This window comes from Paroedura picta, chromosome 16, assembly GCF_049243985.1.
Source record: "Paroedura picta isolate Pp20150507F chromosome 16, Ppicta_v3.0, whole genome shotgun sequence".
In the NCBI taxonomy this organism is placed as follows: Eukaryota; Metazoa; Chordata; class Lepidosauria; order Squamata; family Gekkonidae; genus Paroedura; species Paroedura picta.
In genome coordinates, this window is record NC_135384.1 from 18,380,808 (window position 1) to 18,406,989 (window position 26,182).

General features: G+C 46.8%; 2 protein-coding genes across 6 annotated transcripts in view; one reads left to right on the plus strand and one right to left on the minus strand.

Annotated features, from left to right (window-relative positions):
- Positions 1 to 4,654, plus strand: part of SCAF1 (SR-related CTD associated factor 1) — a 34,284-nt gene extending 29,630 nt beyond the window's left edge. For all 3 annotated transcript variants that reach the window (XM_077315929.1, XM_077315930.1, XM_077315931.1), the window contains 3 exons: positions 1,110 to 1,394; positions 4,062 to 4,190; positions 4,279 to 4,654. In XM_077315929.1, the coding sequence (XP_077172044.1) occupies positions 1,110 to 1,394; positions 4,062 to 4,190; positions 4,279 to 4,455 (591 nt within the window). In that variant the 3' untranslated portion in view covers positions 4,456 to 4,654. The remainder of the gene's footprint in view (positions 1 to 1,109; positions 1,395 to 4,061; positions 4,191 to 4,278) is intronic.
- Positions 4,655 to 6,962: 2,308 nt separating this feature from the next.
- Positions 6,963 to 24,917, minus strand: IRF3 (interferon regulatory factor 3). 3 transcript variants are annotated; one of them, XM_077315932.1, is made up of 10 exons: positions 24,736 to 24,917; positions 23,807 to 23,997; positions 22,388 to 22,562; positions 22,190 to 22,269; positions 21,575 to 21,629; positions 17,724 to 17,834; positions 16,790 to 16,906; positions 13,081 to 13,449; positions 10,274 to 10,392; positions 6,963 to 7,712 (listed from the first exon to the last, which is right to left on the minus strand). In XM_077315932.1, exons 2-10 carry the CDS (start codon positions 23,969 to 23,971, stop codon positions 7,542 to 7,544), a joined length of 1,362 nt encoding a protein of 453 aa, XP_077172047.1. In that variant the 5' UTR covers positions 23,972 to 23,997; positions 24,736 to 24,917; the 3' UTR covers positions 6,963 to 7,541. The 3 variants fall into 3 exon arrangements, with proteins under 3 accessions (XP_077172047.1, XP_077172049.1, XP_077172048.1); XM_077315934.1 differs by having other exon boundaries at positions 17,724 to 17,831; positions 24,736 to 24,893; XM_077315933.1 differs by lacking the exon at positions 24,736 to 24,917 and adding an exon at positions 24,677 to 24,696.
- Between the last annotated feature and the right edge of the window lie 1,265 nt (positions 24,918 to 26,182).

Consider the following 26,182-nt stretch of genomic DNA (forward strand, 5'->3'; position numbering starts at 1 on the left):
ATATTTGCACAGCCCAGGCAAACTGGCACAGACCATTGCTAAGTCCACTAGTGGTGGATCCAAACATTCATTAGTGGAGAACTGAGTTCTAATGGGAGGTCAAGGATGCCAGACTGTTTTGTCCAGCCAGCTTGCATTCTGCAAATTGGTTCCATGCTTGCTTCTAAGTCTCTTCCATGAAGCTTGCTTCCTTTCCTTGTAGTACTTCCATTGGTGTAAGAGCTCATTGAAAACCTCTAATCCTGCTCAAGAGAAAATGCAAGCACAAGAGATATCACAGTGTGGCAAAGGCTACATAGTGTGGGCAGATCTCATTCATGCTGATCTGAACCTTCTAGTGACAAGCAGATGATATGGTGTTTGGAACCACCTGCATGGTGTGCATGTGATACAGGCTGTGCTGATAATGGCATACTCTAGGTATCAGGACTTTTCATAATGGAACCCTGCTAAAGAGTGCTCCTGGATGCCTGGTTAATTTTGCTACAGTAGACTCACATGTGGCTACTCCAGGATTCGAAGATCTTTTCTTGACACTGAAATAGCTGTGCATGATAGAAGACTTGCTGTACCTAGAATCATAGAATCACAGTTGGAAGGGACCTCCTGGGTCATCTAGTCCAACCTCCTGCACTATGCAGGACACAACCCTATCGCTCATCCACTGTAATCTGCTTACCTCAAGGAGTCTTGCTTGCAGCTGATCATCCTACTGTTTGTAGCTTCTGGTTCCACCACCACCTGATCAATTATATTTTGACTACTTTTATTTTTAAAAAACACAAAAAACAAATTGGAAGTTTTGTTTCACTAGTTCCGAAAGTCTGTCCTGGCAGTAACCAAAGGGTAAACTATTCTCATCTTTGAAATTTCTTATTATACCCATTTGTGGCAGCTTGTCTGCAAAACCCCCATTTAAAGGATAAGAGAGCAAATTGGACTACTGCCAGTGGAGGGAATCCTAGCACCAATGAGCCCTTCACAGAGAAGGAGTTGAGAGGGGTGCTTTCTGTCCTGGGGGAGAGGAATGCATGGCTCACCCAGCCCCTCCACTGTACAGCAGATTGCAGGTATCCCACTTACTTTCTCCTGCTCTTTTTCCTCCTTAGATCCTGACCCACACCAAGCCTTCAACCTCCTTGGGGCCTCCCCAACCACCGGCACCACCCACCCACCCACCCGTGTCACATCTGACTGTCCCACCTGTCTCATACCTACTTCAGAGTTCCTTGCCTATGGGAGGATGTGGCTCAACGCCCCCCACCCCTACGGGGGTGCTGCCAGGGGCTTTGAGCCAGGCTCCGGCAGGTCCACCCTCGGCTGGCATCTTTGCTTCCTCGTCGGGCACCGATCTGGGCAGCACCAGCTCTGAGGGACGTGGAGACAGTGATAAGGTAACAAAACAATGCAAAATTGTTTTGAGAGTAGGAGAACAGTTGCCATTGGAATGGTATGCAGATGCTCTTTAAAATCTCTCAGAACTCTTTGGTTCAGGACTCCAGACAGGAGTGCTGCTTACTTTGTGTTATTCTCTGTAGCTGAACAGTCTTCGTTTGGGGTGGATGGTAATCAGTACCACCGCAGTGATTCTGGAGCTTGGGACAAAACTCAAGGATGGGGTCACAGAACCACTCAGGCTGGGGGGGGGGCAGAATCTGACATAATCTCTATGGTATTTGTGGGGTTAATCACTCTCTCAGACTGCCTAAGGAAGTACAGAGGGACAGCTATACGGTGGTTGGGCAACACCAGTGTCCTACAGCTAACGAGAGCCAGTTTGGTGTAGTGGTTAGTAGTGCCGACTTCTAATCTGGCATGCCAGGTTCGATTCTGCGCTCCCCCACATGCAACCAGCTGGGCTCGCCACGGCACTGATAAAGCTGTTCTGACCGAGCAGGAATATCAGGGCTCTCTCAGCCTCACCCACCCCACAGGGTGTCTGTTGTGGGGAGAGGAATAGGAAGGCGACTGTAAGCCGCTTTGAGCCTCCTTCGGGTAGGGAAAAGCGGCATATAAGAACCAACTCTTCTTCTTCTTCTTCTAACTGCCCTCCTCTGCCTGTAACTTGGGCAATATGGGGGATCAGCAAGGGACTCCATGGTGGCAGGATCTTCAGGGCAGTGGTGGCCCCCAGCATGTCCCGTTGAGTGCATTGGACACATGGCAGCTGGTCATTTAGGAGAAGGCTGTCTGAGACAGTGCAACTGTCTCCCCCTCCCATGCACACATGCTGGGCAACTGGACCTGCCAAAATTTGCTGTCCTCTGTTGCTGTTTAAAAATATAAGAACTGTGTCCTGTCTTAATTTGGCTATTACAGGGAGAAAAAGGAAGGATGATTGTCTGTAGTTTGAAAATATGAGAAGTCAGTTCCATGTTGTAATTCATAAAGCTGGAAATTAAGTTAGGAAAGGCAATTTCCATAAGCCTCTAAACCAGCCTTTTCCCACTGTTTTATCCCTGAAATATTCTTCAGGCTTTGAGAAACCCCAGAAGTGGCATAATTGTGCAGAATATGGTTGGGAAGAAGAGCTGTGGCCACACACTCCCTGGGGCCCCTCCCCTTCCCGTCCCCTCCAAGCCCATCATTGACTTTTTTTGGGGGGGTCAACAGTATATGTATATTAAAAAAACTCCCACCCATTCAAGAAACCATTGCAGGGCCATTGAGAAAGCCTGCTCTAAACTTTAGAATCTAAAGAATATTGCCCCAGATTTTGGGCAAGGAACAGCCCAGTTTTTCATATGTATGAGAAAATTATTTGTGAATCCTTGTCAGCTACGTGAAAACTCCCTTCTACTGAATCAGACCCTTGGTCCATTACTGCCCAGACTGGCAGTGGCTCTCCTGGGTCTCCAGCAAAGGTTTTCACATTACTCACTGCTAGTTCCTTTAACTGGATTGAACCTGGGACTGTCTGCATGTTAAGCAGATGGTTTTACGCTAAGAGCCTCTTGTGGCGCAGAGTGGTAAGGCAGCAGACATGCAGTCTGAAAGCTCTGCCCATGAGGCTGGGAGTTCAATCCTAGCAGCCGGCTCAAGGTTGACTCAGCCTTCCATCCTTCCGAGGTTGGTAAAATGAGTACCCAGCTTGCTGGGGGGTAAAATGGTAATGACTGGGGAAGGCACTGGCAAACCACCCCGTATTGAATCTGACATGAAAACGCTAGAGGGCGTCACCCCAAGGGTCAGACATGACCTGGTGCTTGCACAAGGGATACCTTTACCTTTACCTTTTATTACACTGAGCCACAGCCGCTCCCGAGGGGCTGATGAAGGCTGAGCTAGGAATTAAAACTATTTTGTATCAGGACAAATCAGGTGAAGATCCCAGTATGGAACTAACCTCTTTGGGGGATTTTGTGCTGGTCTCTCACTTATTTATCTCACAGGAGGGTGGTGAGAATGAAATGGAGGAAGGTACATAATATGCACACTGTCAGAGGTCTTTGGAGGAAAGGCAAAATGAGATGCTACTAGATGGACAGAAGTCCTAAATGGCCTGGAAGAAAATAGGTCTCACCTAGGCCAGAGTTTTTCCCTATATGGCCTGCTCCCTATGTAACCCTTTCTCCCTATGAGAGCCGGCATGTTATGGTGGTTAAGAGTGACAGACTCTAATCTGGGAAACGAGTTGGATTCCCCACTTCTCCCCAGGAAGCCAGCTGGGCGAGCTCAGGCCACCCACAACTCTCTCAGAGCTCTCATTCTCCTTCAGTGGGGGAAGTCCTCCAATATATTTAGTGTGGAGGACTTCGCCCCGCTGAAGAGAAGAAACCTTCACGTAGGCCAATGTTTCGTTCTCCTTCAGTGGGGGAAGTCCTCCACACTAAATATATTGGAGGACTTCGCCTCACTGAAGAGAAGAAACATTCAGGTAGGCCAATGTTTCGGTCTCACCTACCTAACAGGGTGCCTGTGTGGGCAGAGGAACGGTAGGGAGTTGTAAGCCACTTTGAGACTCCAGGTAGTAAAAAGCATGGTACAAAAAGCCACCTTCTTATTATTGGAGACTCTGTAACATCCCTGTTCCCCACTAATTTGTCTCTGTTTCACTTCAGTACCTGAAGAAGCTTCACACCCAAGAGCGAGCTGTGGAGGAAGTGAAACTGGCCATTAAACCCTATTACCAGAAAAAGGAGATCACGAAGGAGGAATATAAGGATATCCTGCGCAAGGCCGTCCACAAGGTTAGAAGGGGCGTGTGCATGTAGAAGGGAATTTTGGGAGCAAAGGGCACAAGATGCTAACTGCTCCTCCTTTTCTGCTCCTGTCTAGATCTGCCACAGCAAGAGTGGAGAAATCAATCCAGTCAAGGTGAACAACCTGGTGAAGGCCTATGTCCAGCGATACAAGTATTTTCGAAAACATGGGCGCAAGATGGATGAGGAACCAGGCCCCCCCAAGGAAATGGGGGGGTTGGACAAGTCTGGCTTACCCATGCCCCCACTCTGATGGAAGAAATCAAAATAAGGCCCTTTTATGCAAATAGGCTTGGCGGAGATCCCTCCCCCCTCTCCCCTGGTTGATGTGGGATGTGGACAGAAGGATTGGGATGACTCGTTTTTTTGTTTGGGAAGGGGTGGCATTGGAGAATGCAGTTCTTGTTCATCTGCTACCTGCCCCCTTGGCCCTCCCCTCTCTGCCCCCAACACTTTCAGCTTTTAGCCACAAAATCGACATGTGTTTTGCCCTGTAAATACGAGATGGAAATGAATGGGAATAATTTTTAGTTCCACTGCTCTGGAATTCCCCACGATGAATCGGTGGATATTGTTCCTTCTTCCCCTACCTAGTTTTTATTCATTTAGCATGTTTTTAATTTGATGGTTTGATTGTTGCCCTCCCTCCCCACCTCCACCAGCTGAGAAGCAGCAGTACCGCCTTTGGCTGATAGAGTTCGACTTCTTGCCGAGGTTGGGGCAACACCCCCTCTTGCAGGTGTAAGTTTGTCTGTCATACTCCCCCCCCCCCCAATTTCCCTCTCTCCATAAAACTGCATTTAGCCATCTAAAACTTGGCTCATCTCTGTGATCCTTTTAGGGCAGTGTGTTGTGATACTTTAGAGCAGTGGCCCCCACCCCCGGTCCGGGGACCGGTACCAGTCCATGGATCAGTCAGTACCGGGCCGCGGCTCCTCCTCGTCCTCCTCCCCGGCTGCTGCCTCGGGGGCTGCCCTGCCACTCTGCTGCTGGCTCACCTTTGGTGCTCTCCAGCGGCCGCTATAGCTGGGGCTCCCCCTCGACGTGACACTCCGCAGCTGCTGCTGGAAGCACCCCCCAGCGGGCGGCAGGAAGTCAGGGGTGCCGGCGAGAAAGCAAGTGGAGCAGGGGCTCAGGTAGCGGCGACGATGTCCCTCAGCAAAAGACTACCCCCCCCCCCCGGGCCTCAGTAAAATTGTCAGGCATTGACCGGTCCCTGGTGATAAAATGGCTGGGGACCACTGCTTTAGAGGACTTTTTAGCTTTTGGGGGGCAAGTCTTCCCACTCCACCTTTTCCTCCTTACAGACTGTGTTTGCTGCTTTAATCCCCCCCCATTTCCACTGGGGTACCAGCTGTTTTGCAGATATGCTCCCCGTCCTTGAGGTTGTCCCCAACAGTATATAGAGGCTCCTAAAATTATAACTCCCCCCATTCCCCAGTTTGTCTAGATTTATGGGATGGAAGGGAAGCTCCCTTGTGCATTGGTAGAGAGCCAGCTTGGTGTAGTGGCTAAGAGCGGCACCTCTAATCTGAAGAACTGGGTTTGATTCCCCACCCCTCCACATGCAGCCAGCTGGGTGACCTTGGGCCAGTTATAGTTCTCAGAGCTCTCTCAGCCCCAGGGTGTCTGTTGTGGGGAGAGGAAGGGAAGGCTGTTGTATGCTCTCCTTCCTTACCACTTTTGAGCCTGCTACAAACCATTGTTTAATTGTTGGATAGGTTCTTGGGTCACCCAACCCCAGTAGCAGTAGGCCCTTCCTGTTCCTGAGGCCAAGAATATACAATCCAAATTTTCCCCTAAAATTGAGGCAGGAAGTCGTTATGGTTAAGGAATATTGGGTAACAACAGGACCTGTGGGGAGGGGGGGAGGCAGGGAGAGAATAAGGCAGCATCAATTTATGTGCCCATTTTCATGGTTTTAATCATAGTTGTCCCCTCCCCCCTTTTCTTCTTTGGCATCAGAGGAGCTCAGGACCTGGTGCTGTGCCTAAGCTACTGGGCAGGCTGGCATACCATGGAGGGCACTAGTGGACTAATGGGGTTGAGTTCCCTCCTGGGAAATCAGCTCCTTGGGAGGTCTGGGTCACACCTACCCACCGACCTACCAAAAGCCATCACTTGGTGGTGTCTTGTTTGAGAGCAAAAATGCCTTGAATCAGGCCAAACATGTCTTGAAAGCAGGGCGGTGGGTGTGGGTTAGCATCTGGTTAGAAGGCAGTAATCCTGGCCACAAAGGTGGAATTTAGAGGCAGTCAGTGGGGTGACCGAGTGTTGACTGAAGAGCGTTTTGAGAAGGGCAGCAAGATTTTGTTTAAAAAGCAGGGGGTGGGGAGAGAAAAGGGGCATTCAGAGCATAACTCAGACCAACTTTGGCCCACAGGCATTCAGTATGCTAAAGGGAAGCAAAAGGCTGGACTTCAAGGTAGTGGGTAATTTTTGTGGTTCCTGGTAAAATGAACTTAAATAGGATGTGGAAGATGGGCAATAGCTGTTAAGTACTTGTTTTTGGGTACTATTGCTATTCTTACACTAACCAAACTCCTTTCCACTGTTGGTCTGTTCTTTCCTCCAAATCATAGATTTAAACTGTAAATCCATACAGTCGCCTCTACCAGGCCCCTGTAAAATAGATTCAGAAGGCTCACTGTTTAAAACTGAGCAACCTAAGTTTGAGGAGTAAGGGAACAGATAGGGAAGGGAGGGGGGAGTAGAGAACCAAAAGAAAATTAGGAAAAAAATAATTCTGAGCCCAACATCTAAGAGGTTAGAAACTTTACTGTATTGAATAAGTAGGAAGCAAAAACTTGAAAACTGCACAGGGAAGAGGAAATTGTACCAAAATGGCAAACTGAACAGAAAAAAAGAAAAATGGAATCAAGAACCTGGAAGCATCAAGTTAAAGAACTTTAAAAGCAAACAAAGATTATTTTAGAAAACATAATGGTAACCAGGACTTGAAATAACCAAGAGCTGAGATTTGTGAGATTGATTTTAATGATCGCCTAACCAAGAACTCATGAACAGTATTAACCAAACTCTCTTCTATACCTTCCCCAAACATACCGAGTACACTAATAGCAGTAGCAAAACAAACAAAAAACATTACAGCATGACTGGAAGTGGCCTTGCCTACACTTTGTTTCAGACCGGAAGGGCGTACTACTGACTGGTAATTCTGAAGTAAATAAAATCAACTGCCCCACTGGAAGTATGACTGAGGAACAGTTGCCATCACCTTAAGGGAGGTGGGCTGCAGCTTGGCTGGCTGAATGGGCGCAGGGGATGGGAAGGCCCAAAGGAAGAGTGTTGAGTGTGACTGAGAGCCAGTTTGTAGGGCTAGCAACTGAACTGTACATCCATCCTCTCCTCCCAGTCTCTCAGTCGCTCCAGTAAGGTAGAGTCCTGCAGGGAGTCTGATATCCTCAGGTCTGGTTCAGCTCCATTTAACGATGATGCCCCACTTGCCTTGCTCAGTTCGTGGAGTGTTTCAAAAACCTTGGGGATGACCTGGATGGGGACAATAAAATGGGGGAGTGCAGACTACAAACTGCATTAATTCCTGATACTGCAGAACCTTATTCTTCCACAGAACAACTTCAAATATCTTCAAATTTTATGCTCAGCTGAAAACATTTTTCCACCTTTGTCTCAGAACTGCAGGGCAGTAAGGGGCGAGGAAAGGCAACTTTCTGCTGGAGTAGCAGAAAATGCTGGTGTCAATATGAACTGACTTTCCATAGATTGGAATGTAGTTTATGAACTACATCTTCTGTTGGCAAAATATGTGGGTAAATGCAGGTCAGAGAAGTTTGCTCAATTGCAAACAAAGACTAAATGGGTATGAATTTAACAAAATTTGAGTCCAGTGGCACCTTTAAGACTTCATTTGGCTGTTTCAGACCAACACAGCTACAGTCCTGAATCTAATGGCATGTCTAAATTCTACAAAAAGCCATGTGTGCAAGAAAAACAGCCATTTTAGGAGGTAGGGGTTCCATTTTGTCACTATGGTCACTGAGGAACATCTGCATGATGTCTGATCCCCTTTTAAAGCTGTGTATAGTCATAGCCATCACTGCATTGACTCTGCAAAAAAGTCACAGGACTATTGTTCTTCATTGCATGTCACAGGTGCTCTAGTGCTCCCCCTTTTTAAAAAATTACCTGTCCTATTTATCTGCCAATAGGATATCTTGCACCCAATTACATGAACTCAGTCTATGAAAACTGCAAGAACAGTGCTTTGGTGCTTCAACACCATGACTAGGAATGAAGTTTATAAACTAACCTCAGGGTTTCATGGAAGTGAGGCCTTGGTCAACTGAAAACAGATCTTTTGCTAATGGAGGACTGTTTTTCTGTGGCTGTTCATTCCCAAATCATATCCTCTCTGTTCAATTCCAAAGGGGAGGCTTTCTTAGTTTGGTACAATAGGAACATGTGGCATAAGCAAGACTAATGGATCTCTTGTGTGGCTACCCAAACAGCTTAAACTGGTGAAGGGGATAAGAGAGTAAAGAACTGATAGAACAGTCAGGCTGCTGTAGAAATACAAATGAAAGGGATGTGGGGAGAGGAGGTTTATCTGGGAAAGTGTTATGGCTGGAGAACAGCAGGACAGAAGACTGAATATGAAACAGCAACAGCTGAGCTTCAGTACAAGCAGGATACAGAAAATCTAGTGGGTATGTGTGGAGGGATGCTCATCCTGAAAGTACTGACTCCTGGCCCCATAGGGAAGCGGAGATGGGAGTCTGTGGCTTTCCACCTTAAGGGAAACTCTCCAGAACTGAGGTCCTCCTTAGACCTGGCAGTTATTTATTCTAATACTGTTGTGGGTTTCTGCAGAAGAAGAAAAGATTCTCTCCCCTTCCTATCTGAATGATGGCCATTCAGCAGCAACCCTGCCTCTTGTGCATGGCCAGCAATTTATTGTGTTAGTATGAATTCTCTGATTCACCTGTTTTAACAGAAACAACCAAGTTTCAAACTGACCCTTGATCTGCCCATTGTTGGGAACGGAATACAAGCACCTTGAGGATTTTTCAGTCTGAAATGATGAGACCTAATGCTCATGAAGCAAAATTTGAGTCCAACAGCCCCTTTAAGACCAGCAAGATTTCCGGGATATAGGCTTTCAAAAGTCAAAGTTCTCTTCAGATGTCTGACAAAGGGAACATTGGCTCTCAAAAACTTGGGAAATCTTAGAACAAAGTTTTGAGTCCAGTGACACCTTTATTCTGGCTGCTTCAGACCTGAATCTATCTTTTAGAAGTCTTGGTGGTATTTAAGGGGCTGTTGAACTATAATCTTGTTCTTCTACCACAGACCAGTGTGGCTTTTTGCCTGAAACATTGCTGATCAAAGAAACTCAAAGGCATCTTTCTTTAACACATTTCTAACCATTTTGATATTGTTCAATATAGAAAAGAGTTAGGAACTTGCTTACTAAAAGATAGCTTTTTTTCTCTATGGAAAGATGTGGCTATTGGGCCTAGACAAATCTCAGAGGAATGACTAGGCTCTCCATGAGTACAACCAAAAATGGGGAGAAAAATACAACCCTGCACAGCTAACCAAAAAAGTTGGAGCAAAAAAAGATTAAGCTGTAACTATACATGTAGTAAAAATGTACAGAATATGAGGTATAATTTAAAGCATCCTGAAGTGCTAAAGTTTAATTAAAAACAGTGCTATGATTCAACCTAATCCCAATATAAAGACCAATGTCCAAAAATACAGCTTTAAAAGCACATATTATCTCCATATGCAATGGCTAATACCCACTGTTTTTTAGCCTCCTGCCTTCCTCAATGGTATAAAACTGAACACTCCATTAAATCTGGCCCGCTGTTTTAGCAACACATCCACAAGAATATATTAAATTTATCTGCTACATGAGGAAAATACAAGTATGAAATGGGCATTGCTGTCCGTGCCACAAGTTTGCCTTCACATTTGTCTTCCCTCACCCAATTCTCCCTGGAATGAGTTCATTACAAGTCAGACAAGTGAAAGAAGCACAGAGGAAGCATATTGTGGCAAGGGACAAACCTGAAAACACATACCTGTACCATGATGAGTTTTTTCTTCCAAAGGCAATTGGGGTCAGGCCAGTCCTCCCCAAAACACAACCACAGGGTATAGTCAGGGGAGCCATTGCGTCCTTCCAGGAATCCAATTAGTTCTGGAGTGGAAGAGAAAAAAAATATTTTTCTCTTCTTCCTGTTGTTCCACCAGATGAAGATGTCATGTTTTAGTCTAAGGGTGGCCAAACTGGCTCCCCAGATGTCCAAGGAGTATGAATTTGCTGGATCATGGAAATTCGGTTGATGTGTTTGCTGGATCGTGGAAATTTGGTTGATGTAGTTTACTTGGATTTTAGTAAAGGTTTTGATAAGGTTCCCCATGATGTTCTGATGGATAAATTGAAGGACTGCAATCTGGATTTTCAGATAGTTAGGTGGATAGGGAATTGGTTAGAGAACGGCACTCAAGTTGTTGTCAATGATGTTTCATCAGATTAGAGGGAGGTGAGTAGCGGGGTACCTTAGGGCTCGGTGCTTGGTTCGGTACTTTTTAACATATTAATGATCTAGATGAGGGGGTAGAGGGACTACTCATCAAGTTTACAGATGACACCAAATTGGGAGGACTGGCAAATACTCCGGAAGATAAAGACAGAGTTCAACGAGATCTGAACACAATGGAAAAATGGGCAAATGAGAACAAGATGCAATTTAATAAAGATAAGTGTAAAGTTCTGCATCTGGGTCAGAAAAATGAAAAGCATGCCTACTGGATGGGGGATATGCTTCTAGGTAGCACTGTGTGTGAACGAGACCTTGGGGTACTTGTGGATTGTAAACTAAACATGAGCAGGCAGTGTGATGCAGCGAATGCCATCTTGGGCTGTATCAACGGGCATCACATCAAAATCACAAGATGTCATAGTCCCATTGTATACGGCACTGGTCAGACCACACCTGGAGTACTGTGTGCACATCTGGAGGCATCACTTCAAGAAGGACATCGATAAAAATTGAAAGGGTACAGAGGAGAGCGACGAAGATGATTTGGGGCCAAGGGACCAAGCCCTATGAAGATAGGTTGAGGGACTTGGGAATGTTCAGCCTGGAGAAAAGGAGGTTGAGAGGGGACATGATAGCCCTCTTTAAGTATTTGAAAGGTTGTCACTTGGAGGAGGGCAGGACGCTGTTTCTGCTGGCTGCAGAGGAGAGGACACGCAGTAATGGGTTTAAACTTCAAGTACAACGATATAGGCTAGATATCAGGAAAATGTTTTTCACAGTCAGAGTAGTTCAGCAGTGGAATAGGCTGCCTAGGGAGGTGGTGAGCTCCCCCTCACTGGAAGTCTTCAAGCAAAGGTTGGATACATACTTTTCTTGGATGCTTAGGGCTAATCCTGCGTTGAGCAGGGGGTTGGACTAGATGGCCTGTATGGCCCCTTCCAACTCTATGATTCTATTCTATGAATTTGTTTAGGGGCAAGGCAATTGCTCTCCTCCTTGACTCATCACTTGGAAAGCAGACACCTGCTTTCCACTACTGGTGTCTGTCCCATCTGTGTGAAGCAACAGCAGAAGGGCCCTGTTCTGGTGATATGGAAAGTGCCATCAAGTCGCAGCCAACTTTCAATGCAAGAGATGAGCAGTGGCAGTTGAATAGCAACCCTGGATGTCCCGATGGTTTCCCATCCAAATACTAACCTGCTTAGTTTTTGAGATCTGACAAATTGGTGGATTTGGATATTATTAGAGACATTTCTAGGCTGCCTTTCCACCCAACTCAGAGTTGCCATGGTAGTAGACATTAAAACATCTCAAACTTTGAAAGTGTTTAAAATACAAGTATCACAACCTCCAAAACAAATAAAACATATAAACACATTAAAACAGGAGGGGAGGGGAGTGAGTATGGGAATGACAAAACAAGCAAGAAAAGTCTTCCGCGGCTGGTGGAAAACAAGGATTGAGAAAGACAAATCTCAGGGTCTGAGCTCCAAAGTTTTGGTGCCACAACTAAGAAGGTCCTTTCTTGGGTTGCCATCCAAAGGTTCCATCACTATGAGGGACTTTGTACTCTATCATGTAGCACATAATAGTGATGTTGGGTTTGGAGGAGAGTTGGAGAAAGCTTAGAAATGGGGCCTATTTAAGCTGTTCTTCCCAAAGCATATTTTATTTAGATGTTTATAATCTGCTTTTCTTCTCAATGAAGCTACTGATATTGAATCAGGTCCCTGGTCCACTAAGGTCAGTCTTATCTACTCTGATGTGTAGCAGCTCTCCCGATTCTCAAGAAGAGGTCTTTCACATACCTACAACCCTATATTTTAACAGGAGATACCAAGCATTTGCTCTACCACTGAGTCAGCCCCTACCCAAAGCAGTTTTTACACAATCATCCTTCTGTAGCTTATTTTATCCATGCAACCACCACCCTGTGAGGCAAGTTAGGTTTAGTGTGACTGGCCCGAAGTTATTCAGTGGTTTTCAAGGCAGAGTGGAGGATTTGAACCTGGGTCTCCCAGATCTTAGACTATCCAGTGTACCATGCTGGCAGCACTTCTGTGTGTCCTCCACTTTTCCTCTAGCAGTGCCGTGGTGGAGCAAAGCTCAAGCAAAGCTACTGTGGTAGAGCACTAGCCTAGTATGCAGATGGATCCAGATTCTTTCCCCGACATTTCCAGTTGAAGAGACCAAGCAGTGGGTGATGTGAATGATTATTGCCTGAGAACCCAGAGAGCTCCTGCCAGTCTTAGTAGACAATACTGATGGAGCAAGAGTCTGATTCAGGATAAGGTAGTTTCATGGGTTCAGCCCCCAGAGGATTAGAAGCCATACTATCATACCTTGAACAAACTGTTGCTGGCTATAAAGGCTGCTGAAATGTTCCTTTGGAAGCCCTCCGCCACGCATCCCAGTTGTGGGCGTCTCAGACTGGCTCCAGAAGACATGGCAAGGGCCCAGCCGACTACCGCAAAGTGATAGACCCTCAATGCGGAGCAGCACCCCAGGGGCCAGGCGGCTCAGAAGACGATTGGTGTATGCTGCTTGCCGCCGGTCATTCAAGGCAGCAGTGTCAGGCAACACCACAGTAGCCAAATCTGGATAAGAAATCTGGGATCCAGGAGGTACGAAACACAAGCCCTGCACATTGCTGAACGTGTTGGTGAAGACCAGCCGACCTCGATAATAGACCCGCACTTCAAATTCTGTTTCTGAAGAACAGAAGGGATGGGGGGAGAGGGGACAGATGAAAACCCATTGTCTTCCACAATTACTTGCAGGGGTACCTTTCATTATTTCACTACAAGAGAAGTATTCACACCTTGACATGTTCAGCCACTGGAAACATTATTCTTATAAGAGTGGAATAATTCAATGTCGCCTTCCTCTAACCATCTCAATTGCCCCTTTATGTAGTCTACACAGTGTGCCCCAAGCCCCGGGCCGCAGCCCAGTATCGGGCCATGGAGCCCTTGTAACTGGGTACAGGCACCAGCGCACCTCCCTCCCCCCCCACAGCGTAGCACTCGCGTCGGAAGTGATTGGCCGCTTCAGCAGCCGATTCACTCAAGCCTAGCCGCGCTGTGGGGGGGGGGGGGGGGAGGCACGGGCACAAATGCACAGGTGCAGCAGCTCCACACCTGTGTGTTTACGCCCACCATTGAGCGCCACTCTCCCTCTCTCCCCCCGGTCCCCGGCCTGAAAGAGATTGGGGACCACTGGTCTACGAGGTTGCCTCAGGCCTTTCGACAAGGAAAACTTGGACTGTGGACTGGTATGCAATTATTATTCTTCCATGCAGTACTATGTCCATGTATTTTCTTGCATGCATGTGCATGCTTCATTACTTAAGAGTCACATGCTGGATGATTCTAAATAGTAGGAAAAAATCTTCAGAATTGGAAATCTGACAGCTTTAATGCAGAATTGAATCTTTGATAAGCACAAATGTTCTTTCATAACTATACTCCCACAAGGCACAATTTTTTGTCTGGTCACACCTTAGAAATCTGCCTTGCCTTTAAACTTAATGGAACCTCATCTCTCCACTTGCTTAGGATTGCCATTTTCTTTTTTAATTGCCACAAACGGCACCATTTGCAGGGGCATCAGCTGAAATGCTAGCCACAAAGTTCTGGTCTTACTAAATCAGTTCTGTGGTTCTTGTGTCCAAGGCAAACAAATTCCTTTTAAGTCAGTTACCAGAAAGCCATGCTTTGAGGTATGTGTGGGTAAAAATAGGGTAATCCTCTTTTGGTGTACTTATTTGACAGGCTGCAATATGAATATTCGTATTTCTATTGCCTTTAAACACTCAACTTCTGGTGCAACCCTATCAAGTGCAAATAACAGAGTCCTCTAACTTAAAATTAAAATATTTTAAATAAAGGAAAGTAGACCTCTAAATACCCTTTCCCACCTATAGAAAGATATTATGACCCTTGCTAATTGGGTGGAAATTTTACAGCAAAGTGGCAAATCAAAACTGGTCTCTTTAATCTGATATTCCCCTGTATTACATAGCCTTCGTTTAGCAGCAGAATGGCAGGAAGAAATTAAAATAGGTGATGTTCAGTCCATCACTGCTGTATCTGTTATTGCAAAAGTTAAAGCAGACACAAAATGCAGAGTTCTGGCCTTCAACTGGTAGGCAGCAACTGACAGGTGGATTGCCTTGGGATCACAAGCAGATCACAGCAGTGGTGCTATAACATTGCATCTCCCTCCCTGACTGTGACTACAAGAAGGGGGGAGTACTCTGTGGTGGGGTGAGGGTAAAAAATAGCTGTTGTTCAGTTCATGATGAAATCCTAGCTGGTGGGGAACTAGACTGTGTCTCAGAGGGTCGATTTATCCCACTCTTCCTTCAAGGAGCTCAGAACGGCATATACCATTTCCCCATACTTATTTTATCCTCACAACAGCTCTGTGACGTAGGTAAAGCTGAGCTTGACCCAAGGGCAGAGATTTGAACTCAACTCTCCCAAGAGCCTTGTCTGACATCCTAATCACTGCACCACACTGGGTCTCTAAGGGAATGAAGAGAGGACAGAGAAGAGAATGCAGGTTCTTAGGCAGGGTTGCCAAACTCTAGGTGGCACACGGAGCTCTCCTGCTACTATAAGTCATCACCGGACGATCAAGATCCATTCCTCTGGAGAAAATGGCTGATTTGGACGGGGAGGGTTCTATGATATTATATACTTCCAAGATCCTTCCCTTCCCCAAATCGCACCCTCTCCATACTCTAACTCCTCCAAATCTCCACATATTTTCCAACCTGGAGCTGGCAACCCTATCCTTAGAGTTAACACAGTCTTTCCCAACCTTTCTACCATTGGGAAACCCCTGAAACATTCTTCAGGCATCAAGAAACCTCTGAAGTGATGTCAGCAGGCCACACCTTCCTGCCATGCCCCTGGAACATGTCACCAGAACTGACATCGCCCACACACTCCCATCAGATATGACATCGCCAGGCCATACCCACAGCACAGGAAATGACAGCACAGAATAATTTTCAGATGATTTTTAAATAGAACCATATCTGTACTCTGGGCTGGTTACCAGTTTGCTATTTACCAAAGAAAGCCTGCAGAAACAGAGCCAGGATCAGTGCCACTTTGTGGCCCCCACATCCACCCCAACAGCAGAAACATGGCCGGAACAGGTCTATGCTGTTCCACTGACCCTCCCCCCATGCCAGAAACGGTACTAGGCAGGCCTATGCGCCCCCACCCCCAATTCCAGAAACAGGACCAGAGCTGGCTAATGCTGCTCTATCCCCCACAGTTAAAATGAGAGTACTTACCTCTCTGGACTGCAGTTGCTACCATGTGTGACAAGCCTTGGCTAGCAAGGATTTGTATGGTAGGAGCCCTTCTCCTTCCCCTCCTCCAGGCCCATCATTGGCCATTTTGGGAGGGAGGGTCAACATGATCATATCTGATCATATCACCCATTCTCTCTCTCTCTCTCTCTCTCTCTCTCACTCACTCACTCAGCAAAACTCTTCTAGGGCCATCATAAAAAAGGTTGGATTAGAGGTTGGTCACAAACCATTACTCTGGAGCAGTGGTCCCCAACCTGCGGGCCGCGGCCCGGCGCCGGGCCGCAAAGGCCATGGCGCCGGGCCGCGGCTCCCTCTCCCCGCCCCCCCCCCCCGCAGTAAAAAACTTCCCAGGCCGCAAGCTTGCGGCCCGGGAAGCTACTTACTGCGGGAGGGCGGGGAGAGGGAATCAGGGCCGGGCTGCGCCCGCGCGGCCCGCGGGTGCGGCCCAATCCACGGGCACGGCTGGCGGGCGCGGCCCGATCCGCGGGTGCGGCCCGCGGGCGCGGCTGGCGGGCGCGGCCCGATTCGCGGGTGCGGCCGGGCGCGGCTCGTGGGCGTGGCCCGCGCGGTCCCTGCGGGCGCAGCCCAATGCCCTGCCGGTCCCCAGCCTAATAAAGGTTGGGGACCACTGCTCTGGAGTACAAAAAGGAAACAGCCATGGCTGTGTCGGATGCAATCTCAGATTTGGCCAACAGAGGGCCTACATCCAAAAAGCTTACCTAACACGTTGGATTCCATGATCTGTTCCCATGATATTGATGGGGCTGCTGGTGGGGCCTGATCCAAACCAGATGGAGGCAGGCCTACACAGGAAGCTGCATTATCTGCTGCTGGCACTGAACAGGGAACAGAAAAAAGGGTAAAAGAACACTTGAGAACTACACTGCTCTACAGGGCTGGAGAAAAATGCCCAGTCCATTTAATAGGGGCATAAGATGTTATTTATCTCTGTGCCGTGAAAATCTGCTACTGTCTATTTCCATGCAATAAGCCTCTAGCCATTTTTCTCCAGGCCAGCTGGCAGTTCTTAAGCTTCAAAAATGATGCCTCTTGTTTCTCTTCTTTGCTAGTGACTGCCAGGGGGGAAAGCTGACGTGCCAAAGAAAAAAAGGTCGGGTGGGAATCTATAATGGCTGCCACTTGGTGCTTCTGTTACACTCCTAGCTAGGTTGTCAAATTCCAAATTCTTCCAGAATTATGCCTGATCTCCAAACTACAGAGATCAATTTCTTGGGAGAAAACAGCTGATTTAAAGGGTAGACTATATGACATTATGCCCTGCTCCCCTTCCCTATGCTTCACTCCCAAATTTCCAGGAATTCCCCAACCTAGAGTGGGCAACCTAATTAGGTAGTGTACATGAGATGGCAAAACTCAGGGGATAAGAAGAAGGGGAATCAAGACAGACAGCATTTAAAAAACCCTACAACCATTTAAAACAGGTCCCAGGTTTGACAGTGAAAGGCTTCTGGTCCTGGATCAGAAATGCTGACCACTTACCCTTAAGAAGGGGTGGCCAAACTGTGGCTCTCCAGCTGTCCATGGACTACAGTTACCATGAACCCTTGCCAGCATAATGGGGTGGCAGAATGACTGAACGCACATGCTCATGTCGGGAGTGTGTAATATATCCTCCAGTTTCAGACAGCCTACCGAAATTATTAGTGCATAAGACTGGTTCCAACGGTATCATTGGGACTGTTAGCAGAGCTGGATCCAAACCGGATGGGGACAGGCCAACATAGTAAGCTGAGTTTTCTGCTTCTGGCACACGATATGGAACATTGTAGAAGAAAGAAAAGACAACAGAATGCTTGAGAACTGACAAACACAAAAACTCTGGAATTAAAGAATGACCTAGCACAGCTGTCCCCAACCCCCGGGCCGGAGACCGGTACCAGTCCATGGATCAGTCGGTACCAGGCTTCGGCTCCTCCTCGTCCTCCTCCCTGGCTGCTGCCTCAGGGGCTGCACTGCCACTCTGCTGCTGGCTCACCTTTGGTGCTCTCCGGTGACTGCCATGGCTGGAGCTCCCCCTCAGCGTGGCATTACGCAGCTGCTGCTGGCAGTGCCCCCCAGTGGGCAGCGGGAACTCAAGGGTGCCGGCGGGAAAGCAAGTGGAGCAGGGGCTTAGGGCGGCGGCAGCAATGTCCCTTGGCAAAAGACTACCTCCCCCCGGGCCTCAGTAAAATTCTCAAGCATTGACCAGTCCCCGGTGATAAAAAGGTTGGGGACCACTGACCTAGCACATGAGCCACAGACAGTGCTGAAAGGAGATTTCCTGGATTCTTTGGAGGGTGGGGAGACTGGAGTGCAGGTCTCTTCTTGCCAGTCCTTCCCACCAAACCCTTGTTGCCTTTGCAGTTTGGTTGTTCATAGAACATTTTTATAGATCTCTGTACTATTAGAAAAGTGTGAGAAGCCTTGGACTCCCATCTGTTGAGTGAATTAATTTTTAGTGGTTATTATGAAAATCTTGTGCCCCATCTAGAATGGTTCTGCATCCTACCATCAGCTTAGAACCACTGGCCTAAGGAACTGGGAACAAGCAGAGGATAGAGGAGGGGAGACAGCACTGGAAAAAATTGAAAACAAGCCCCGTGTCTTTGTTTTAAAAAGCTTAGAACCACTTATTCTACTGGTAGAAAGGGTGGCAGGATGATTAAATGCAAGTCATATTTTGGCCCCACCAAGATTTGATACAGATTATGGATCCAAAAAGGTACCCTGAAATCATTTGTTCCCAAGATCAGCTCCATAGGGACTGTTGGAGGAGCTGGATCCAAAACAGATGACAAGTCTGTGCAGTAAACTGGATTTTCTGCCTCTGTCACTGGATGGGGAGCATTGCAGGAGAGAGAAAGATTACATAATGCTTTTGAGGGTCAATATGGGATTTTGGGCTGTATCAAACGGATTATCGTGTCCAGATCACTCTGCTCTGGTTCAGCCTCACTTGGGAGTACTGTGTTCAGTTTTGGGCACCCCAGTTGAAGAGGGATGTTGACAAACTGGAACGTGTCCAGAGGAGGGCAACAAAGGTGGTGAGGGGTTTAGAGACCAAGACGTATGAAGAAAGGTTGGAGAGCTTGGTCTGTTTAGCCTAGACAGGAGACGACTGAGAGGGGATCTGATAACCATCTTCCAAGTATTTAAAAGGCTGCCATATAGGGGATGGAGCAGAGTTGTTCTCTCTTGCCCCGGAGGGACAGACCAGAACCAATGGAATGAAATTAATTCAAAAGATATTCCGTCTCAACATCCGGAAGAAGTTCCTAACAGTTAGAGCGGTTTCTCAGTGGAACAGGCTTCCTCGGGAGGTGGTGGGTTCTCCACCTTTGGAAATTTAGATAGTGCAGGGGGTTGGACTAGATGACCCATGAGGTACCTTCCAACTCTTATTATTCTATGATTCTACGATTCTATATATACAGAACTCTGTACTGAGTGCCTTTGGGGCAAGTAGCCCCAAAGATCAAGACTCTGGGGTCACTTTGGAGGACACAGAGTACAATGGAGATGGAATGCCGGGCTCCTGTCTGGCAATTCGCCAGAAAACAAGCAGATTCTAGGGATTTACAGATTCTTATAAATTTCTTGCATTCTGCAGGGGTTTGGACTAGATGACCCTGGAGGTCCTTTCCAATTCTATGATTCAAGGGGGTGGAAGGACATACAGAATTTATGGATTCAAGTGTGTAGCCATGTTGGTCAGAAGCAAAAAAACAAAGTTTGAGTCCAATGGCATGTTTAAGACCAACAAAGTTTAATTCCGGATGCAGATATCCAATGAGGTGTGCATGTACATGAAAGCTTATTCCCAGAATTAAACTTTGTTGAACTCAAACTTTGTTAGAATGTACAAATATTACTCCTCACTGCATGATTCATACCCAACTTAATACCCAAGTTAGTTAGGCAGAATTCTGTTAGTAAGTTGATGCTAATTTTAATAATATTTAATTTATAAGCTACTATATTTTACTCCATGTTGTAAACTACCCCAAGCCCTTATGGAAGGTGAGCAGCATAAAAATCCAATAATAAATAAAACAAACTTCTCTTCCTATGGGGGTTTGCTTCTTGTGCTTCTTCATGCACAAACAATTTCCACATGGCAGGTATGTGGCCTCCCAGCCCCTGAAGGCAGGCAGCATATTCCTCCAGATGATGTTGCCTATCTCTAGTGGCTGGCTCGCTATTTCTGCCATCTTAACCCATGAATGCGGGAACCCTAAAAAGTAGATTCACCACCCTGAAATGCGCAATCCCCCAGCAAATAACCTGCCTGCAAACAGTGTGGGGGAGGGGCACCGTGGCCTACATCCCATCCTCGCTTCTGCCCTTCTCCCCCCATTCCCTGCCCAGCAAAGGCGGCAGATTTCCCCCCACCTTGCCTTTGCAAGCAGCAAAATTCTCTTTTTAGGTGCAATTTTCCCGTCCTCTTCAGTCCGCAGACCTGTCCCTTCAGCTGCTCTTTTCCCCCCACCACTCCTCCAGTCCATGGCTGTCCATGGTCACCCAGGTGCCTTCCCTCCCTCTCTGTGTGCCTCATATGCCGAGCGCTGCCTCCTCATTGCCTGCATAGCACCCTGCATATGATGTGCTGGGGAGGGAGAGAAGGCGTCTGGGGTGACTGTGGACTGGCATGGACTGGCAGAGCAGCGGGGGGGGGGTGTGGAGGAAGAGAGCAGCAGAAGGGACAGGGTGAGGAATCTTCCACCTTCGCCATATCCTCAGCTGGCCAGCCGTGATTTTGTTTTCACGTTTGCTGCTTGCACAGCATATGGGGAGGGGAAGATGCGGCAGGGAGGCTTTACGGTATAGAGGGGAGTGATAGCATGATTCACTATCACGCTACTGCAGGCGTGAGGAGTTTCGCCATTTTGGCCACTGTGCGGAAATGGCAACAGAATCTGGTCCCTGAAGCAGAACTTCTGTCCCTTTTGCACTGCAGTGAGCAGAGTTGCACCATGACACACCTTTGCTTTGCAGCAGTACAGTTTCAGACACAAAGCACACAGTTTTCTAACAGTAAGGAGATCTGCAAAAATATACATGTTGGCTTTTGTGGCCCCTTACACCTTCCTCCAGTCGTCTCCTCCATCTGTGGCCCACCAACACACAGTTCCTTTGACTACAGCACTCACACTCTTTCCAATATGTTATAAAAAGCTTCAAGCACAAGATGCTGATGGAAACACAGTATATCTGCATGCTGTACTATTTAATTAATTAATTTCAACACCACCTTTCTTCCCAATCGGGATGCAAAGAAGTTTAAAATCATTGTCTTCTCCTCCATTTTAACCTCATAACAACCTGGTGAAGTAGGTTAGGCTGAAAGAGAGTAGCTGATTGAAATTTATCCAGTGAGCTTCCATGGTAGAAACATTCAAACATTGGTCTCATGGATCCTGGTCTGACACTCTAACCACTTACCACTTTTGGTCCTTAATCACCAGCATCCTACCCAACCTTTTACCAGACCCCACACTACTTACCTTGTTCACCACCTGAGAGGTCCAGGGACTTCAGTACACTCTCTAGTGGGTCATCCTGAAGAAAAGGTTAGAGATAGCTCAAAGTCCTTCATTCTGTCTCCTGCCTATCATTCATTCCTCCCCTCTGAATTCAAGGGACCAAGCCCTATGAAGATAGGTTGAGGGACTTGGGAATGTTCAGCCTGGAGAAAAGGAGATTGAGAGGGGACGTGATAGCCCTCTTTAAGTATTTGAAAGGTTGTCACTTGGAGGAGGGCAGGATGCTGTTCCCATTGGCTGCAGAGGAAAGGACACGCAGTAATGGGTCTAAACTACAACTACAACGATATAGGCTAGATATCAGGAAAAAATGTTCACAGTCAGAGTAGTTCAGCAGTGGAATAGGCTGCCTAAGGAGGTGGTGAGCAGTCTTCAAGCAAAGGTTGGATACACACTTTTCTTGGATGCTTTAGGATGCTTAGGGCTGATCCTGCGTTGAGCAGGGGGTTGGACTAGATGGCCTGTATGGCCCCTTCCAACTTTACGATTCTATGAATTGCTCTTCTTTATCACGTTGTTTGTATTTCACGTTTTTATGACTGGTAGGAGGGGGGAAAGAGTAAGAGAGAGACTAACCTGGCAAGAAGGTGAACTGTCTCCACATACCCCCAGATTTTCATGCACCTCACCAATTTGCTGTGCATGGTCATTCTGATCTATGAGAGAAAATAATACATAAACAATGATGCTTTCCATCTCACCTACAGCATCTGTTCCTTCTTCTGGATTCCCATCAGAACCCCTCCTCCAGATATTTCGCTAATATGTTCTTACTGGCAGGATGCTGGATTTCAAACACTTTGTGAGGGTCTTCTGAATCTGTGCTGTTATCAGCTATCACATTTATCTCTGGCTTTCGGTTCAGGGCAGAGCGGAAGTTTCTTTTCCAATCCGAAGGTGTCCGCTGATCAGTTCTTGGATTGTAGCGGCCGCTGGCAATGGCCCAAGCCTAGAGCAAGAAGAGGAACTTTTTCAAGTTGACAAACAAACTCATGAAGGATACATCCACCAATGGCTATTGGCTGTGATGCTCAACAGAGCCTCCATGTAATGTGATAAACGCTCATTCTGAGACCAGCTAGAGACCAACTTTGCCTGGCCTGCAGACCTTGATGGGGCATCTAGTTGGCCACTGTGTGAATGCTAGATCAAATCAACTGTTGTTTTTATCCATCATGGCTGCTCTTAAATCCTTCCAAAACCTTGCTTTTTATTAGCAGCAAATCAGAAATCTCAGAAGCAGCGCATGAAAACAATGTCCTTGTCCTATTGTTTCTTCCCTGCATCAGAGATGGAGGCTGTTTTAAGTATCATGATAACTGTGAACAGAACTGATCTCCATGAAATTTGCCTATTTCAGTTTACTTTTGAAACAGTCATCTGAATTAGGAGCTGTAATTACACCTTGCTGCAGTATATTATGTAAATTCAAAGGAACTTATTTTAGGCTTTCCACTAAACTTTTCATTTGCTGTAACAGCTAGATGCAGGAGTTTGCTTCCATTTTATAGACCAGGATGCAAAACCAACATTCATCTCTACCGACCCTGTTAGGTAGGAGTCCCCAGTGTGGCACCCAGGGTAGCCTGCAAAGTGTTTAAGAAAGTCAGTGTGGTCAAGTGGAATTCTGGCCCAGCAGGAATTCTGAATGGCTACTGGAGAGCTTGACTGGCTGTGCAGAAATGAAAATATCGTTTCAGTGGCAGCAGCGTTGGTTTTATTCTTTCTCTCAACGTTTTTTCCCCTTCTCCCCTGCACTTTGCCTTCCTCTGTGTTTGCATGCATGTGGCTCTGCCTCCTGTGGTGGCCATTTTGTGGTTGCATCCACTGCTGTTTCAGAATTCCAAAAGTGCCCACAGGTTCAAAATGCTTGGGGATTCCTGCTGCAAGGTATTATAGTATTATAGTAGTTGGTTGTAGAGCAATATTTTAAATATATATATATATGCTATATGGCTCATGACCTCTGTTTGAAGGAGCTTATTAATGAAAAACAAAAGGCTATTAAATACATTATTATATTAAATAAAGCTTGCTTTACAGATTTCAACAAATTACATGTACCATTTGCTAGGCATTATTTTTAAATAGCAGTTTAACAGTGAACAATCACTGGAGGTAAATAAATAATTTTAGATGTGGTTCCTACAAGAGTTGGGACACATCCATGTTCCATGCATGGAACAGTTTTACCTCAAAGAGCTGGAAATCCTCTGGGATGGTACTGTGCCGAGATCCATGCTTCCATGGTATTCGGAACTGGGTCCGTTCCAGGTTCAGCCACGACACCCCTGGAAATCGCTGGGCATTTAGCTGGTCCAATAGCCAAGGCACAATGAGGGTCCTCTGAGCCCCCATGGGATATGGTGGATATAGGGCCTGGCCTGGAGAACAAATAAAGTGTGGCAATGTAATCAGCTGGTCAGATAATCTGGGTGTGGACTCATTTAGATACATTCCAAAACTTGGCTTGGCAGGAACCGCACAGTGTTTTCCAATCTTTTTAAGGTGTATTTGCAAGGTGTATTGACATCTTCTTAACCTGTCGCCCTCATACTAACTCCAGACTATAATATATTCAGGGCTGGTTTATCCATATAGCATGCGTTATGGGCCACGCACTTCCAGGGCCCCCACATGGTGCCTTCTCCCCATGGATCCGGTCTGTAGCGTCTCTCCCCCCCCCATTTCCCCCTTTCCCTTTCCACTGTGGGATCCCCCTCCACCTCCAGTCTTACTTTTCCTGCCACAATTGTACTTTTCTAGGGTCTCACAAATCCTTAAATTGGTTCTGGTGCTACGGGCCCACAAATCCTTAAACCACTTCTGAATGTTTGCCCATTTTACAACTGGACAAGGCTAAACTAAGGCCGGGAGACACACACATGTCCCAGAGGCGTCCAGAGTAGGCTGTGCGTGGAAACCCAACCATCTGATTCCCTGGAGAGTTCAGATTCCCTGGGGCTGCGAAAACTATTTGGATCCTCCTCTCCCTCGCCTCCTCGGGTGGGACGGTCAAAATCTCGGCGGTCTCTGTCTGTCCTCCCCCCCTCCCTCCCATACCTGATTCTCTTTTTCCAAGGGGGAGGGGTCGTCACCGCTCACCCCGCAGCAATACCCACCTGGCAAGGGAACCCTTTTCTCCTCTCTATGGTGCAGTAAAACAGGATCTCCTTAGGATCACATGATTAGAGGGGGAAAGTTGGTTTCGATTTCTGATGCGAGGATCGTTCCGTGCAGCCGAACTATCCGCCTCCTTCCGTGGAGGAGGGAAATTGTTCTAGAAAACAGGAAGAAGGTACTTCCTTTAGCAAGAGGCAACTTTAAAACAGAGAAAGATCATACCTTTTATTAGTCTGATGAAGTATGACTAATAAAGACTAATGCCTTGAATAAATCTTTGTTGGTCTTAAAGATGCTAGTGGACTCTGATTTTGTTGTGCTACTCCGTACCAACACGGCGACCTATTTGAATTTGATGATACAAAATACGCAATGAGCTTCGGAGTTCTGCAGGCTGGATGTAAAGCAAAACAAAACGATGCGGGAGGGGGGGAATCATTTTATGATAAAAACTGTACTTTCCTTTTGAACCAGGGCAGCCCATCTCAACTTTGTTAGCATTGAAACATTCTTCAGGCTTTGAGAAACCCCAGAAGTGGCGCGATATATAGAATGTGCCTGGGAAGAAGAGTTGTGAACACAGGGCCCCTCCCCTTCCCGTCCAGGCCCATCATTGGCAATTTTGGAAGGGGGCGGCTGATCCATATGACCATATATGATCATATCACCTAATAAATGCTTCACAAATTTTAAAAAATATATTAAAAATTTAACTCCCACCCATTCAGAAAACCCATCCAGGGCTGTCAATAAACCACAGGATTTCATTAAACCTTGTTTGAGAAAGCCTGGAGTGGGGTCTGGGAGTCCCAGGTTTGAATTCCCTCTGCACATAAAAGCTCAGCCTAAGGTGGCAGTTCCAGGTTGGAAAACTGGAGATTTAGGTGCTGGAGCCTGGGGAACTGATCTCTGCAGGCTGGAGATGAATTCTGGGAGATCTCACCTGGAGGCTGGTGCTTCTAGGGCACACTGGGAAATCTTGAGCCAGTCAGCCTTTTTCAGCCGCGTGGGGTCGTGTGTTATGAGGGTAACACCAAAGAGACAACAAGGTTCTGTGTTGCTTAGACTAGAGTCCCCACTGGAGATAGAAAGCAGGGTATAAATGTCTACACTAAACAAAGGCATTTACTAAGAGGGAACAGCTGAAGTGTCATGCAGGATTAATTAACCTGAGACATTCTTTGTACCTAGAATAGACAGCTTACAGTAATTAAGTCTGTGTAACACTTCCTGTGCACTCTCTGAAGGCTGTACTGAGTGGCAGATAGAACAGCTGTTATAGTGCCTCAGTAATATATTTTCCCCCTTCCTTCTCTGCCCTCTTTAACACTTAGCTAGGGGAAACTCCAAAGCTTGCTCACTAAAGTATGATGCTTTTGATTAGGTGCTAATCAAAGTATTAATTGTGCTTTGGGATTTAGGGGAGGAAAGGGGGAAGTTTCTCAG